This window comes from Aquarana catesbeiana, linkage group LG06 (assembly GCF_042186555.1).
Source record: "Aquarana catesbeiana isolate 2022-GZ linkage group LG06, ASM4218655v1, whole genome shotgun sequence".
NCBI lineage: Eukaryota > Metazoa > Chordata > Amphibia > Anura > Ranidae > Aquarana > Aquarana catesbeiana.
In genome coordinates, this window is record NC_133329.1 from 54,501,348 (window position 1) to 54,515,601 (window position 14,254).

General features: G+C 42.6%; 1 protein-coding gene across 1 annotated transcript; it reads left to right on the forward strand.

Moving 5' to 3' along the window:
* Positions 1 to 462: 462 nt before the first annotated feature.
* On the forward strand, positions 463 to 7,482 carry LOC141148429 (beta-2-microglobulin-like; the record flags this gene model as incomplete). The annotated part of the gene is given in 3 exon segments (XM_073635931.1): positions 463 to 738; positions 2,196 to 2,222; positions 6,657 to 7,482. Coding segments are annotated over 2 exon segments (290 nt in total), but the record flags the coding sequence as incomplete, so codon positions are not given.
* Between the last annotated feature and the right edge of the window lie 6,772 nt (positions 7,483 to 14,254).

Below are 14,254 nucleotides of genomic sequence, written 5' to 3' on the forward strand. Positions count from 1 at the left end.
TCACTGGTCTCTAGAGATGGATAGGCTGCATTCTCAGTGATGTCACTGGTCTCTAGTAATGGATAGGCTGCATTGTCAGTGATGTCACTGGTCTCTAGTAATGGATAGGCTACATTGTCAGTGATGTCACTGGTCTCTAGTAATGGATAGGCTGCATTCTCAGTGATGTCACTGGTCTCTAGAGATGGATAGGCTGCATTCTCAGTGATGTCACTGGTCTCTAGTAATGGATAGGCTGCATTCTCAGTGATGTCACTGGTCTCTAGTAATGGATAGGCTGCATTCTCAGTGATGTCACTGGTCTCTAGTTAATGGATAGGCTGCATTCTCAGTGATGTCACTGGTCTCTAGTAATGGATAGGCTGCATTCCCAGTCTCTAATAAGTGAATTGCATTGTATAAGTCCTGAACATAGTAAATAAAGAGAATATGCACTCCTTTACTATCTTCTCTCTCCTCCAGAGCCCCCACAAGTCTATGTGTACACCCGTGAACCAGTGGAATATGGGAAGAAGAATCAGCTCATGTGTCACTGCACTGACTTCCATCCTCCTCGCATTGAACTCCAGCTGAAGCAGGGGGATATGGAAATACCCAACTGTAATCAGACTGACATGACCTTCAAGGAGGACTGGGCCTATTACCTCACCAAGCACGTGGAGTTCGTACCAGAGAAGGGGGTGGACTACAGCTGTAATGTCAGACACAACGGGGGAAGTATCAAGACCTACCGCCTCGGTATGCTCTCTTCGCTGGGTGCCAACCTCAGTGGGGAACCTTGTCATTAATGGTCACATCCAGCCAATCATATGAAAACAGCATTTAGTGTATTTACGCATTCCTTCACCCTAAATCTAGCTTTCCCATTTTGCTACACACCAGTTGTAAGGTAAAATCAGGCCTGAGGTGGGAGTGGCTGATCTGTTAGCTAGCAGATGGGAGGAAAGAGACTTAAAGGGAGAGTTCACCTTTAAAAAAAAAAAAAAAAAAAAAAAAGAGTGAGCTAACTCCAAGTATCCCGGCTACTCCCCTGGACCTTGATGCACATAGATGCCGTGCTGCCGGTGTAGCAGTCCATACACAACAATAGGCAGCCATGGAGTGAGTATCCAGCATAACGCTCACAATGACGAGTGCTGGGTCAGTGCAGGACCTTACTGACCAATGAGAAGGGCATCTGAAACTTCTTCTTCTGTTAAGGTGATCCAGAGTAAAGGAGCACTTGGCCGCTATGACCAATGAGAACTTGCCATTGTGAGCACTATGATGGATACTCTCTCCAGGGCTGTGTAATGCGGTGTGCGGACCTCTAAACTGACAGCACATGGCACATCACAGCCGCTATGTGCAGTGAGGTCTGGAGGGGTGGTCAGGATATTTGGAACAAGTACACTTTTTCATTTTTTTTTGAAAAGGTGAACCTCCCCTTTAAGTAGCCATACAGGTGAAAGCCCAGGGTGGGCGGCATCCATATGGAGATACTGTCTAATATTATAAAGAGCAGGAGGTGGAGCAGGGGTGCCACTGGGGGTTAGGGGTCCACAAGAGTATCTGCATATCTGTCTCTATTGGTTTTTTAGTGTAATGGTGACCCCCCCCCCCCCCAACCAGGAGGTAGAGCAGGGGTGCCACTGGGGGTTAGGGGTCCACAATAGTATCTGCATAACTGTCCCTATTGGTCTTTTAGTGTAATGGTGACCTCCCTGACCAGTAGGGAGGTGGTGAGAGGGGATGGGGGTCAAGCTCGCCCCTTTATAGGACGATGCTGAGATTGGCACGCAACTTTAGCTGCCTTATCTTTTCACTATATATCCTGATCAGATCTTTATTTTTACTGTTTACTTTTAATTACCCAGGATTGGGCTTTGCTTTCTGTTATGAGGACACTGGTGGGGTGAACCAGCTGCTGGTTTTTGAAGACAACGGTGATAATATCTGAGCACTTTAGCCCCTGAAATGATCCCCGGTCACCATGAATTCTCACCACTCTAGCTGCATTTTGGAGAACGAGTGTGAGAGCTCAGGAATATACGGAGATGTGATTTTGATTAAAGGCTACACCCAGCTAGGAGCTAATAATATATGGCTGGAGACATAACCACACAATGACCTAGGAAGACTGCTTGTTTAGACAAGTGATTGTATAGGCTGGCTGGATGCCATGTACTTATGTTCTCTCTGTGTTCTCTTTCCAGATCCTTTGATGTGAGATGCTGGAAAAGGTACGTATATCTACATGTACTTTTTTTTTTTTTTTTCTTAAGCAAAAATTTACTTCAGGTAAACAATATGACCAAAAGTGTGGACACCTGACCATCTCATCTAGTTTGTTGGCTGCGCAAACTGTTGGCGCTATATAAATCCTGTATAATGCTAATCTTATTCCAAAACTATGGCTAGAGTTGGCCTCCAGTTGCTGCTTTTATGACCTCAAATCTTCTGGGAAGGCTTTCCACAAGGCTTTCCACAAGACTTTCCACAAGACTTTCCACAAGACTTTCCACAAGACTTTCCACAAGGCTTTCCACAAGGCTTTCCACAAGGCTTTCCACAAGGCTTTCCACAAGGCTTTCCACAAGGCTTTCCACAAGGCTTTCCACAAGACTTTCCACAAGACTTTCCACAAGACTTTCCACGGTGTCTTTGGGAATTTGTACCCATTTAGCTAAAAGAACATTTGTGAGGTCAGGTACCTCTGAGTGGTGAGTGGGGCGAAACACGTCAGTGGGTCGTAGTTAGCTGAGCTGACTGAGGCTGAGGATATTGCACTCTGGTTGGGTTGGGAGAGCAGGGTCTCGGATGCATCACGTTACTACTGGTCAGCTAGGAAGTTGGATGAGAAGACCTGGCTTACAATCAGTTCGAACAATTCATCCCAAAGGTGTTCAGCAGGGTTGAGGTCGGGGCTTTGTGTAGGACACTCCAGTTCCTCCACAGCAAACCCATCAATCCATGTCTTAAAAGATGTGGCTTTGTACACAGGGGCACACAGTCATGGTGGAGCATTAAGGGCCTACACTAAATTGCCTAAAATGCCTTTGCATGCCATAGAATTAACAGTACCCTTCACTGGAGACAGCTGACGCCAATAATTTGAGGGGGTCCACATACTTTTGGCCATATAGGCAGGTGGAAAAAGTGCTGCTGCAATAACAAAGGAAGGGTGCCATCTGGTGATAGATAGTGGGTACTGCAATCTGGAATGTATTTATTTATTTTTTCCATAGGGTGGAGACCATGATAGCAGTGTCTAGAGGTCGACCAATATATCGGCCGGCCGATATATCGGCCGATATTTGGCGTTTTTTACTTAATCGGCATCGGCCGATTGTGCTGATAAAAAAGGCCGATTGTAACTTCAGCCATGACTTGCAAATGACTTCTGTAATAGAAGTTAATGCAAGTTGCCTTAAGTTATCTGTGAAGTTTTCTTCTCCCCTCCTCTGGGCAGCCTGCCAAGTCTGATAAGAAGATACATTGTATCTTTCAGGTTCTTTTTATCACTAGACTGAACTCCACGTGTAGAATTTCTCAGTTTAACCATTTAAAGACTAAATCTTTTCTGACACTTGTTGCTTACAAGTAAAAATCCTGTATTTTCTGCTAGAAAATCACTTAGAACCCCCAAACATTATATATATTTTTTTAGCAGAGACCCTAGGGAATAAAATGGTGATTGTTGCAATATTTTATGTCACACGGTATTTGCGCAGCGGTCTTTCAAACGCAATTTTTACAAAAAAAAAATACAGTAATGAATTAAAAAAAAACCTAAGCAGTAAAGTTAGCCCATTTTTTTTCGTCCAAAAGTTTTGATGACCTGTTTTTGTGTATTTAATATTTAAGATAGTTTTTTTTTTTTTTTTTTCTAAATTATACATACAAGTGAACTGATTGGAGGTTTGTTTTGTTTAATGTTTAAATGAAAAAAAAATTCTGTATTACTTAAGGCTGCTTTCACACTGGAGCAGGCATGCGTTGATGGTAAAACGCTGCTAGTTTTAGCGGCGCTTTACCGTCATTTTAGAGGCGCTATTCGGCTGCTAGCGGGGCGCTTATAACCCAGCTAGCGGCTGAGGAAGGGGTTAAATGCGCCCATGAAGCGCCACTGCCAAAACGCTTTGCAGGCGCTTCGGCAGCGGTGCGCATTCATTTTAATGGGCAGGAGTGGTGGAGGAGCGGTATACACCGCTCCAAAGATGCCATTTGCAGGACTTTTTTTTAACATCCTGCCAGCGCATCGCCTCAGTGTGAAAGCACTCGGGATATTACACTGAGACTGCAGGGGAGCCGTTTTACAGGCGCTATTTTTAGCCCAAAAGCGCCTGAAAAACGCCCCAGTGTGAAAGGGGTATAACTGTTAGATTTTATGAGATGAAGGGAAAAAAGAAAAAAAAAAAAAAAAAAATCGGCCAAATATATCGGCCCAAAAAAATCGGCATCACATATCGGCCATCGGCCACCGCAATTTCTAAATATCGGCATCGGCATCGGCCAGAGAAAAACCCATATCGGTCGACCTCTAGCAGTGTCTATAGCTAACATTAAAAAAAACTATTTAATAATGTCCTTTTACATAAACAATGAAGTAGTTCCTAGCGCTGGGCCCAAACAATGGTATTTTGTAGGAATATACCAATACCATTTTTTTTTTTTGAGTACCGATATTTTTTTTTTTTTTTTTTTAGTACTCGATAACAATTACCGATACCGCAACTATTTTGTTTACACTTCAGCTGTCAGCAATGGTACAAAGCATTGAAAAGTTATTTACAAATTAAATTTTTTTTTTCTTTAATTGCACTTTTTTCAATGTGAAATGTGTAAGTATATGTTAAAGGTGTAAAAATATAAACAAAGCAAAAAAAAAACATTAATTATTAATAGATTATAAAATAGAAGTGAAAAAAAAATCAGCAGGAAAATTATCATTTAATGGAGAAGGAGAATAAGGAGTTAATTCTAATTATAGTAAGTTAAGGGTTAATAAGGGGTTAAACAGAGGAATTAAAAAAATAAATACATTTTTATAATCATAATAAAATAAACTTATATATATATATTTTTTTTTTTTTACTTGACGGGTTGCTTTAAACTGACTTCATCTGCAGATGCAAGTTCATTCCTTTGATCTGTAGATGAATAGTCAGTAAGATACAAAAAGAAACAATGTTTCTTTTTTATCTTTCTTTTTCAGCGGCTGAGCAATGTTGTTAACATTGTTTGGCTGCTTTTTTTGTTTTTTGTTTTCGTTTTGACAGCTCCAATTGCTGGAACTTTGTTTACACTTCGGCTGTCAACAGGGGAACCCCACTGACAACTGCATGAGTCATCAGCCCCACTCCTTAACCACTTCAATACTGAGCAACCCCCCCCCCCCCTTCCTACCCAGGCCGATTTTCAGCACTTTTGCATTTTAAATGACAATTGCATGGTCATACAACACTGTACAAATATTGCAGCTGCTGACTGTTAAAATATGGACACTTACCTGTCCAGGCGCCCACGATGTGCTCACCCGAAGCCGATCTGTCCCTCGGCTCTCGGGTGGAGGCGCCGACATCTTCGATAAGGGAGGAACTGGAAGTCTGGTTCCCTACTGCGCATGCAGTCACGCTGCGAGTCCTCCCTGGTCCCTGCTGTCTTCTGGGACCTGTGTGTCTCCCAGAAGACAGCAGGGGGGACGGAGGAGGGGGCCGGACATGGCATAGATCACCGCGGAGCCTTTGGTGATCTATGCCCGGAAGTGGGAGCAAACACCTGGATTATACAGGTATCTGTCCCTTCCCCCCCTGAAAGGTGCCAAATGTGACACCGGAGGGGGAATCCGAAAAGCGGAGGTTCCATTTTTGGGTGGAACTCCGCTTTAACCACATTCCAGCCGTCATTCTGCTATATGGCGGGCGCAACACTAGTATTTTTTTGTATGTCATTTTGGTTTTTACATTGTTGACTGGGCAGGAAAAAAAAAAAGACAAGTCCAACAAGATCGACTGCTTGTAAATTCTGGGCCCAGGGAAGACGGATCCAATCTCCCTCTGCTTGGTCAGCGGTGGCCAGTTTTACCTGCCTGGTAGCAAAATTCTTCTGCCAACTCCACGGCTTCTTCTCCAAGGTGCTCAGGTGGTTGCAGGCCCTCTGACGTCATCAAGTACAACGCAGGGCCGACAGCCCTGCCTTGTAGGCAGTGACACCAAGAGCCCGCCCACAAGCCGGAGCATCAGGAAAATTAGTAGATCGGCTGCCAGGGGAGCAAAGGGTAAAGTGAGCAAAAGTCCAATTTCCTGGTACCCTCAGCATCCATGTGCACTGCAAGGGTATTTGTTTTTCCTCGGAGTTGCTCTCACCCTACTTATAGAGGTTTTGTGACCAGATTGTAACATGAATGGGCAGCTTTAAATTGCAGTAGATATACAGTGTAAGCCAGGAGTCTACAGAGTGAGCCCATTTAAATGAAATCTTTGATATTTTTTGGTTGGTGTGTACCTTTTAATAGATCAATAAAAAACAATGTATTGCTTCTTATGCAAAACGAATCGATCACCCATTATAAACGTACATGATTCATAAAAAGTACAGAAGTACATATATAGCTCATGATTGCCTGTGTAGAGTTTGCTCATTTGGACTCAAGTTGCCTATTTTTCAATCCGCAGCCAATCACACAGAACAAAGCATTCCACCGGATCGTTGGCCAGCGTCGACACCTGCTGGCGAGAACTGGACTTGCTCCACCAGCGAGTCGTCTTATCAACCTATTTTGGCTTCTTGTTGATTTTGTTTTCTTTGCTGATTAGACTTTGCCACGCCTCTCTTAAACTGCACCTATTGGCTGGAATTATCTTGTGTGAAAATGTAACAATTTTGAGTGATTTACCACATTGCGTCGGTCACATGACCTGCTTTTGGGGCGGGGCTGTAATCAGCCCACCCTCTTGAATCCAGGCCTGTGTGTCCGGCTTCTATAACATGAGTTTAAAGGCAATATTTTAAATGGTCATAAATTGTTGTGCCAAGAAACCCATAATGGTAGTTATAATATAGAGAAACCTAACTTTCCGCCTTCACAGATACGTCACCATACAGTCAGGTGCTTTGCAAGAAGAAGCTAAGCTTTTGAAGGACGGGGTGACCCTCGATGTAAAGGCTGGGTGACCTCTTAGAAGGGTTTTCCATCTTTGGTGACTTTACAGCCTAAAGACATTTCCCCGTAGAGGAAACTTCTTTCCTGATCATCACCAGCACAGGAAGTGAGGGGGAATCTCCCTCCTGGGGACACACACCGCAATTCATTTCTATTTTATACCATTCGAAAGCCCTACAAGAAAATGTGATTTTTGCTGGTGGGTCACCAATGAACGGATGGGCTACAGGCATCTTTGGGAAACCCTTTGAGTTGCACTGAGGGTATCATATCTGTGAGTGCGAATTGTTTTCATGATATCAAATTGTATTTAAAGATTAAATGACCGACAATTGGAAGTGATTTGTGTTTTATTACATCCTGTGGAACCTGAAATTGCCTTCACTAATCATTAAAAATGTTTGAGTTGTAAAGAAGCACTTCACTAAGGACTATTATGGCGTCCCCGTGCCTTTAACTGCCGCAGTCATGTGCAGCCATTTTAATTTTTCCACTCCTATAGCTCAAAGTGTGGCAGGTCTGACACAGACAGAACACACTTGCATCCTAGCTGTGAAAGGGAACAACCAGAGACTATTCCAACACACTATGTACCATACAGTGCTCTTTTTATATCTACAAGGCCGATGATTAGTAGTTCTTTCTTTCTACACCAGCAATTAGAACAACTCCAGGCTAATGTTCTCATTTTTTTCGTAAAAGTTCCCCCCCTTAAAATTGCAAACAAAAATTGAGTATTTGCTGAGACATGTCTTCTACAGCCCTGCAGTTCTTATTTTCTGCCAGTAGATGTCCTCAGTCTTCCAGGTTGAAGGATACAGTACGACGTAAGGATGGGGTTCCTCAGGGGGTGTGCGACGTAAGGATGGGGTTCCTCAGGGGCGTGGCTGGTAGTTAGCGTTTAGTTGCTGAGAATGGAATTGGAACAAGGGAATCCCTGCGGTGTAAGCTACATTTGTAATATGAAATCGTCATTAGTCATGAGCATGTTGGCATTGTGTAATTACAAGATTTTACTTGTGAATTAGTAAGTCATTGCAGGTTATAGAGTGATTCAAACTGTGGCGGCTGTCCCTGGCAGTTATAGGCACGGGGACGCAATACAATGAATTAATTTTTTTTTTTCTGATACGATATTGGGTTTTGTTATGTACCCAAAGTAGTTAGTGTGGTCCTTCTGTATATACCGTGTTTAACCACATAACAGTCATTATATATTTCTGATTTGTTTCTTTTTTTGGCTTTGCTTATTTTCTGCTAGCACTGGATTAAGGGGCTTGGAGGGAAAAAACATTTAATATATTTTGGTTTTGTTAATCTCAGGGGGGGGTGGGAGGGAGAGGGCGAGGAACCTATAAGTTTTGGAGCTCTGCCCTGTATACAGATACTAATTGTACTTTGGGGGGGGGGGGGGGCTATTTCCAATAAATGTTTTAATAAGGAACAATTGTGTGTTATTTGATATACTGGTGTAATAGTACCTGGAATAGAGAGAAATAAAGAATATGTTGGTGTTTTAAGCAAAAGGACTTTTGGCATGCTAAAATGACGTACTGACTGACCGGCTATTTTGGCATGCCTTAAGTACGCTATAGGGTGTCTTTAATTCTTCTACTCCTTGATGAAGTAGGACCAGATTTGTGGCTGGACCGGTGCACGTCTGAAAAATGCAGAGAACGTTATACCATCAGTGGGAGGAGCAATCAAGGACGCATGCCAAGCTCAACTGTCCTGTTAAATGGATGACCCTAGGCCTATTGCCCATAATAAGGACTGCCTGCGTATTCCTCTAGTGCAGGAATATGCAATTAGCGGACCTCCAGCTGTTGCAGAACTACAAGTCCCAAGAGGCATAGCAAGACTCTGACAGCCACAAGCATGACACCCAGAGGCAGAGGCATGATGGGACTTGTAGTTTTGCAACAGCTGGAGGTCCACTAATTGCATTTCCCTGCTCTAGTGACATACAGTCCTGCCGCACAGCACCATGGTAGCTCCATTCCAAAATCCTCCTTCAGCTTCCTAGTCTCTAGAAAGACTAACTCCGCCCCCTCTGCTTTGCATAATGCAGTTCTTGCACCACACAGGGACACACCGTCACTTTACCTGGTCAGCAGAGAAACCCGGGTCTTTAGCCCTCCTTACCCTTTTTTTGAAGATGTTGTCCAGGACACGTTTTGAATGTTTTGCCATCACAGATGCCCTGATGAAGGAATTTTGAGCCCCTGAGGTGTGTTGGCGTTTTTGCATACTGTGGTGAAAAATGAAGGTGTGCTTTCACTTTACATTTTTTTAAAAGAACTTTAGAGTTTCTGTCACAAGACCCATTTATCTCAAGAAGAATCGTCCTTTAAATGTGTTTAATGTTGGGAAGCACCAATACTTTTTTTTTGTTTTTGTTTTTTTGGTTTTTTGGTTTTTTTTTTACAGCGAGTACGAATACTGATACTTTTTTTTTTTAGTACTCACCGATACTTGCCGACAACTATTCAACACCTCAGCTCTTAGCAATGGTACAAAGCAATAAAAAGTCATTTACAAATATGAAATACAGTTTTTTTTTTAATTTTGCATGTTTATCAATGTGAAACATGTAAATATATGTTAAAGGTGTAAAAATATTAATGAACAAAACCAACAAAAACAAAGTTTTAATTATTATTGGTTTATAAAATAGAAGTGAACAAACAAAAATCAGCAGGAAAATAATAATTAAATGGAGAAGAATAAGCAGTTAATTAAGGCTGATTATAGTAAATTAAGGGTTAATTTACTATAATAGTAAATTATAATTTACTTTTAACAGGGGTTAAACAGAAAGATAAAATTATATATTTTTTCTTTTTACGTTAAACAGAGGAACATTTAATTTAAAATTTTTTTTTTTTTTTTTTTTACGTGACCGGTTAAACTGACTTCATCTGTAGATGGAAGTTCATCCCTTTGATCTGTAGGTGAATAAACAGAAAGATACAAAATGAAACAATGTTTCCTTTGATCTTTTTGTTTTGAAGCCTGAGCAATGTTATCTTGCTGCTCCCTTTTTTTTTTTTTTTTTTTTGATGGCTGGAATTTTGTTTACACTTTAGCTGTCAACAGGGGAACCCCAATGTTAGCTGAGTCACTCCCTAACAACCAGTAATTGACAGCTTTTTTTGTTTACATTTCAGCTGTCAGCGGGGGAGGGGAATCCTGCTGGCAGCTCAAAGACCTGAGCCTGAAAGTATCTGTTTCAGGTATCGGGGCATTTGAAGGAGTACCGATATTCATGCAAATGCTTAGTATCGGCACCGATATCAGTATTGGTGCAACCCTAGCTTAACCACTTGCCATCCGGGCCAATTCTGACACTCCGCTCCTACATGTAAAAGCATCATTTTTTTGCTAGAAAATTACTCAGACATTAAATATGATTTTTTTTTTTTTTTAGCAGAGACCCTAGGGAATAAAATAGCGGTCGTTGCAACTTTTTATGTCACATGGTATTTGCGGAGCAATTTTTCAAACGCGTTTTTGTTTGGGGGGGAAAAAAAAACTGTTCCAAAAAAAAAAAAAAAACACTAAAGTTAGCCCAAATTTTTTGTATAATATGAAAGATGATGTTACGCCGAGTAAGTAGACACCTAACATGTCACGCTTTAAAATTGCGCACACTCGTGTTATGGCGCCAAACTGTATTTATATTTTATAACTCTCCATAGGCGATGCTTTAAAAAAAATGTACAGGCTACCTGTTTAGAGTTATAGAGGAGTTCTTGGGATGGATTTATTGCTCTCACTCTAACGTTTGTGGCGATACTTCACATTTGTGGTTTAAACGACGTTTAGATATATGGGCGCGATGTACGTATGCGTTCGCTTCTGCATGCGAGCACGCAGGAAGGGGGCACTTTTACTTTTTTTTTTTATTATTATTTATTTTATTTTATTTTTTTTTACACTTTCCCTTTATTTTTTTTTTTTAAACTTTTATTCCTATTACAATGAATGTAAACATCCCTTGTAATAGGAATATGGCATGACAGGTCCTCTTTATGGAGAGATTTGGGGTCAATAAGACTCCAGATCTCTCCTCTAGGCTGGAAAGCCTCAGATAAAAAAATAAAATAATGATCTCGGCTTTTCTAGCCGAATACACGGCAGTATTTACAACTACCAGGCCGGACATGACATCATAACGTCACGCCCTGGCATTCCGAGTCATAGAGACTGCCGGGGATCATCTGCTGAGCTCTATGGTGAACTTCCGCAGGCAGTGGATTCCTTCTCCGGCTCGCTGATCGCACGGGCGAGGCCGGTAGAAGCACCGGAGGGCGTCGGGAGGGGACAGCCACTGTGATTGTTCTTACGGTGCAGGGAATCGCCGGCTGAAAAGATCAATACCGCGATGATGCCTGAAACAGGAGGACGTCCATGTACGCCCTTCTGGCGGGAAGTGGTTAATGTATTGTAGGTGCGTTAATCAATGCTTCAGCCCCGGAAGATTTTACCCCCCTTCCTGACCAGAGCACTTTTTACGTTTCGGCACTGCGCCGCTTTAACTGACAATTGCGCGGTCGTGCGACGTTACACCCAAACAAAATTGACGTCCTTTTTTCCCCACAAATAGAGCTTTCTTTTGGTGGTATTTGATCACCTCTGCGGTTTTTATTTTTTGCGCTATAAACAAAAAAAGAGCGTCAATTTTGAAAAAAAAGCAATATTTTTTACTTTTTGTTATAATGAATATCCCCCAAAAAATATATAAAAAAACACATTTTTTTTCCTCAGTTTAGGATGATACGTATTCTTCTACATATTTTTGGTAAAAAAAAAAAAAAAATCGCAATAAGCGTATATTGATTGGTTTGCGCAAAAGTTATAGCGTCTACAAAATAGGGGATAGATTTATGGCATTTTTATTATTTTTTTTTTATTATTAGTAATGGCGGCGATCTGCAATTTCTGTCGTGACTGCGATATTATGGCGGACACATTTGACACTATTTTGGGACCATTGTCATTTTATACAGTGATCAGTGCTATAAAAATGCAACGATTACTGTGTAAATGACACTGGCAGGGAAGGGGTTAAACACTAGGGGGGGCGATCAAGGGGTTAAGTGTGTCCTAGGGAGTGATTCTAACTGTGGGGGGGGATGGGCTACCACTGACATGACAACGATCACTGCTTACCGATGACAGGGAACAGTGATCTCTATCATGACACAAGGCAGAACGGGGAAATGCCTTGTTTACATAGGCATCTCCCCGTTCTGCAGCACCGTGACGCGATCGCCGGTACATGGCACACGAGTGCCCGCTAGCCCCACCAATTAGAGGGGAAGCACAGATACACCCATTTGCCCACCACTGCCCTTGTGCCGACGTATATCGGTGTGCAGCGGTCAGCAAGCGGTTAACTTGTAGGAGCCTCCCTTGTGTAGATGTCGTAACACCCTGAGACTGTAGCTGAGTGCCGCCATCTTGGATGTGACGCCAGCAGACTCACTCGATTGACTCCCCAAGCAACTAAATAGTAGGTTATGTAGGATAGTGAAGGGAGGGGTGGAGGAGCTGGGCCAGCACAGACAGTATTAAGACACTCCCAGAAGAGAGGAGGGCTATGGTGAGAAAGGAGGGGGGCCGTGCTCGGGAATCGATTGGTTAAATGTGATTGTTACCAAATTCACGTTGCAAGTGAATAAAAGTCATTTACAGAAAGGAAACGCACTGCAAGTAAATATTCCATATACTGGATTGTTCTGCGCCGTTACCTGCAATGATATAATTGGTGGCTGAGTGAGAAAGCAGAAAGTTCAGTGTCAGTAGGGAGTCCCGTGAACCTTTTTGTTTTCTTGCCGGGTTTTCTTCACCTCCCACCCAGCTCCCAGAACCGGTCCTGCAGGACGGGATCCGGGTTGTGGCGTAGTTTTATCTGGGCACCACGATAACAGCTCATGACATAGAGACCTTTATTATATGTCATTGTCAGAGGGGAGGGGGAAGTTGCTGCCTATATCCAGGAATACACTAAATTAAGTCAGATGCAAACAAGGTAAACTAAACAGGCCTTTCACAGTGCTTCTAGACTGTGGAGAAACTTTTTCTTAACCCCCATGCTACATGGGGCCCAGAATGGATGGTCCCGGACCCGGGAATGTGTGACTGCTTCAGCTCAGATGTCGATTAGACTCCTGGAACTTAACCTGGTTGCATGATCAGAGAGGATACAGAAGGCCACTTGTGTGCTACCCAATATACAATTCATAAATTCATTCATTCATTATTATTATTATTATTTTCCCCAAGATTCCTCAAAATTCTACAAACAATAACACCCCATAATGACAACATGAAAGAATATGGTTTGAAATCTTTGCAGTGTTAATAAAAATTAAAAAATAAAAAATAAAAATCCCATGTACATAAGTATTCACAGCCTTTGCTCAATACTTTGGTGAAGCACCTTTGGCACCAATTACAGCCTCAAGTCTTTTGGAGTATGATGCTACAAGCTTGGCACACCTATTTTTGGGCAGTTTCTCCCATTCTTCTTTGTAGGACCTCTCAAGCTCCATCAGATTGGATGGGGAGTGTCAGTGCACAGTTATTTTCAGATCTCTCCAGAGATGTTCAATCAGGTTCTGGTCTGGGCTCTGGCTGGGCCACCCAAAGACATTCACAGAGTTGTCCCGTAGCCACTCCTTTGTTATCTTGTGCTTAGGGTCGTTGTCCTGTTGGAAGATGAACCTTTGCCCCAGTCTGAGGTCCAGAGTGCTCTGGAGCAGGTTTTCATCAAGGATGTCTCTGTACATTGCTGCATTCATCTTTCCCCTCGATCCTGACTAGTCTCCCAGTTGCTGTTGCTGAAAAACATCCCCACAGCATGATGCTGCCACCACCATGCTTCACTGTAGGGATGGTATTGGCCAGGTGATGAGCAGTGCCTGGTTTCCTCCAGACAGGACACTTGCCATTCAGGCCAAAGAGTTCAGTCTTTGTTTCATCAGACCAGAGAATTTTGCTTCTCATGGTCTGAGAGTCTTTCAGGTGCCTTTTGGCAAACTCCAGGCGGGCCGTCATGTGCCTTTTACTGAGGAGTGGCTTTTGTCAGGCCACTCTACCATA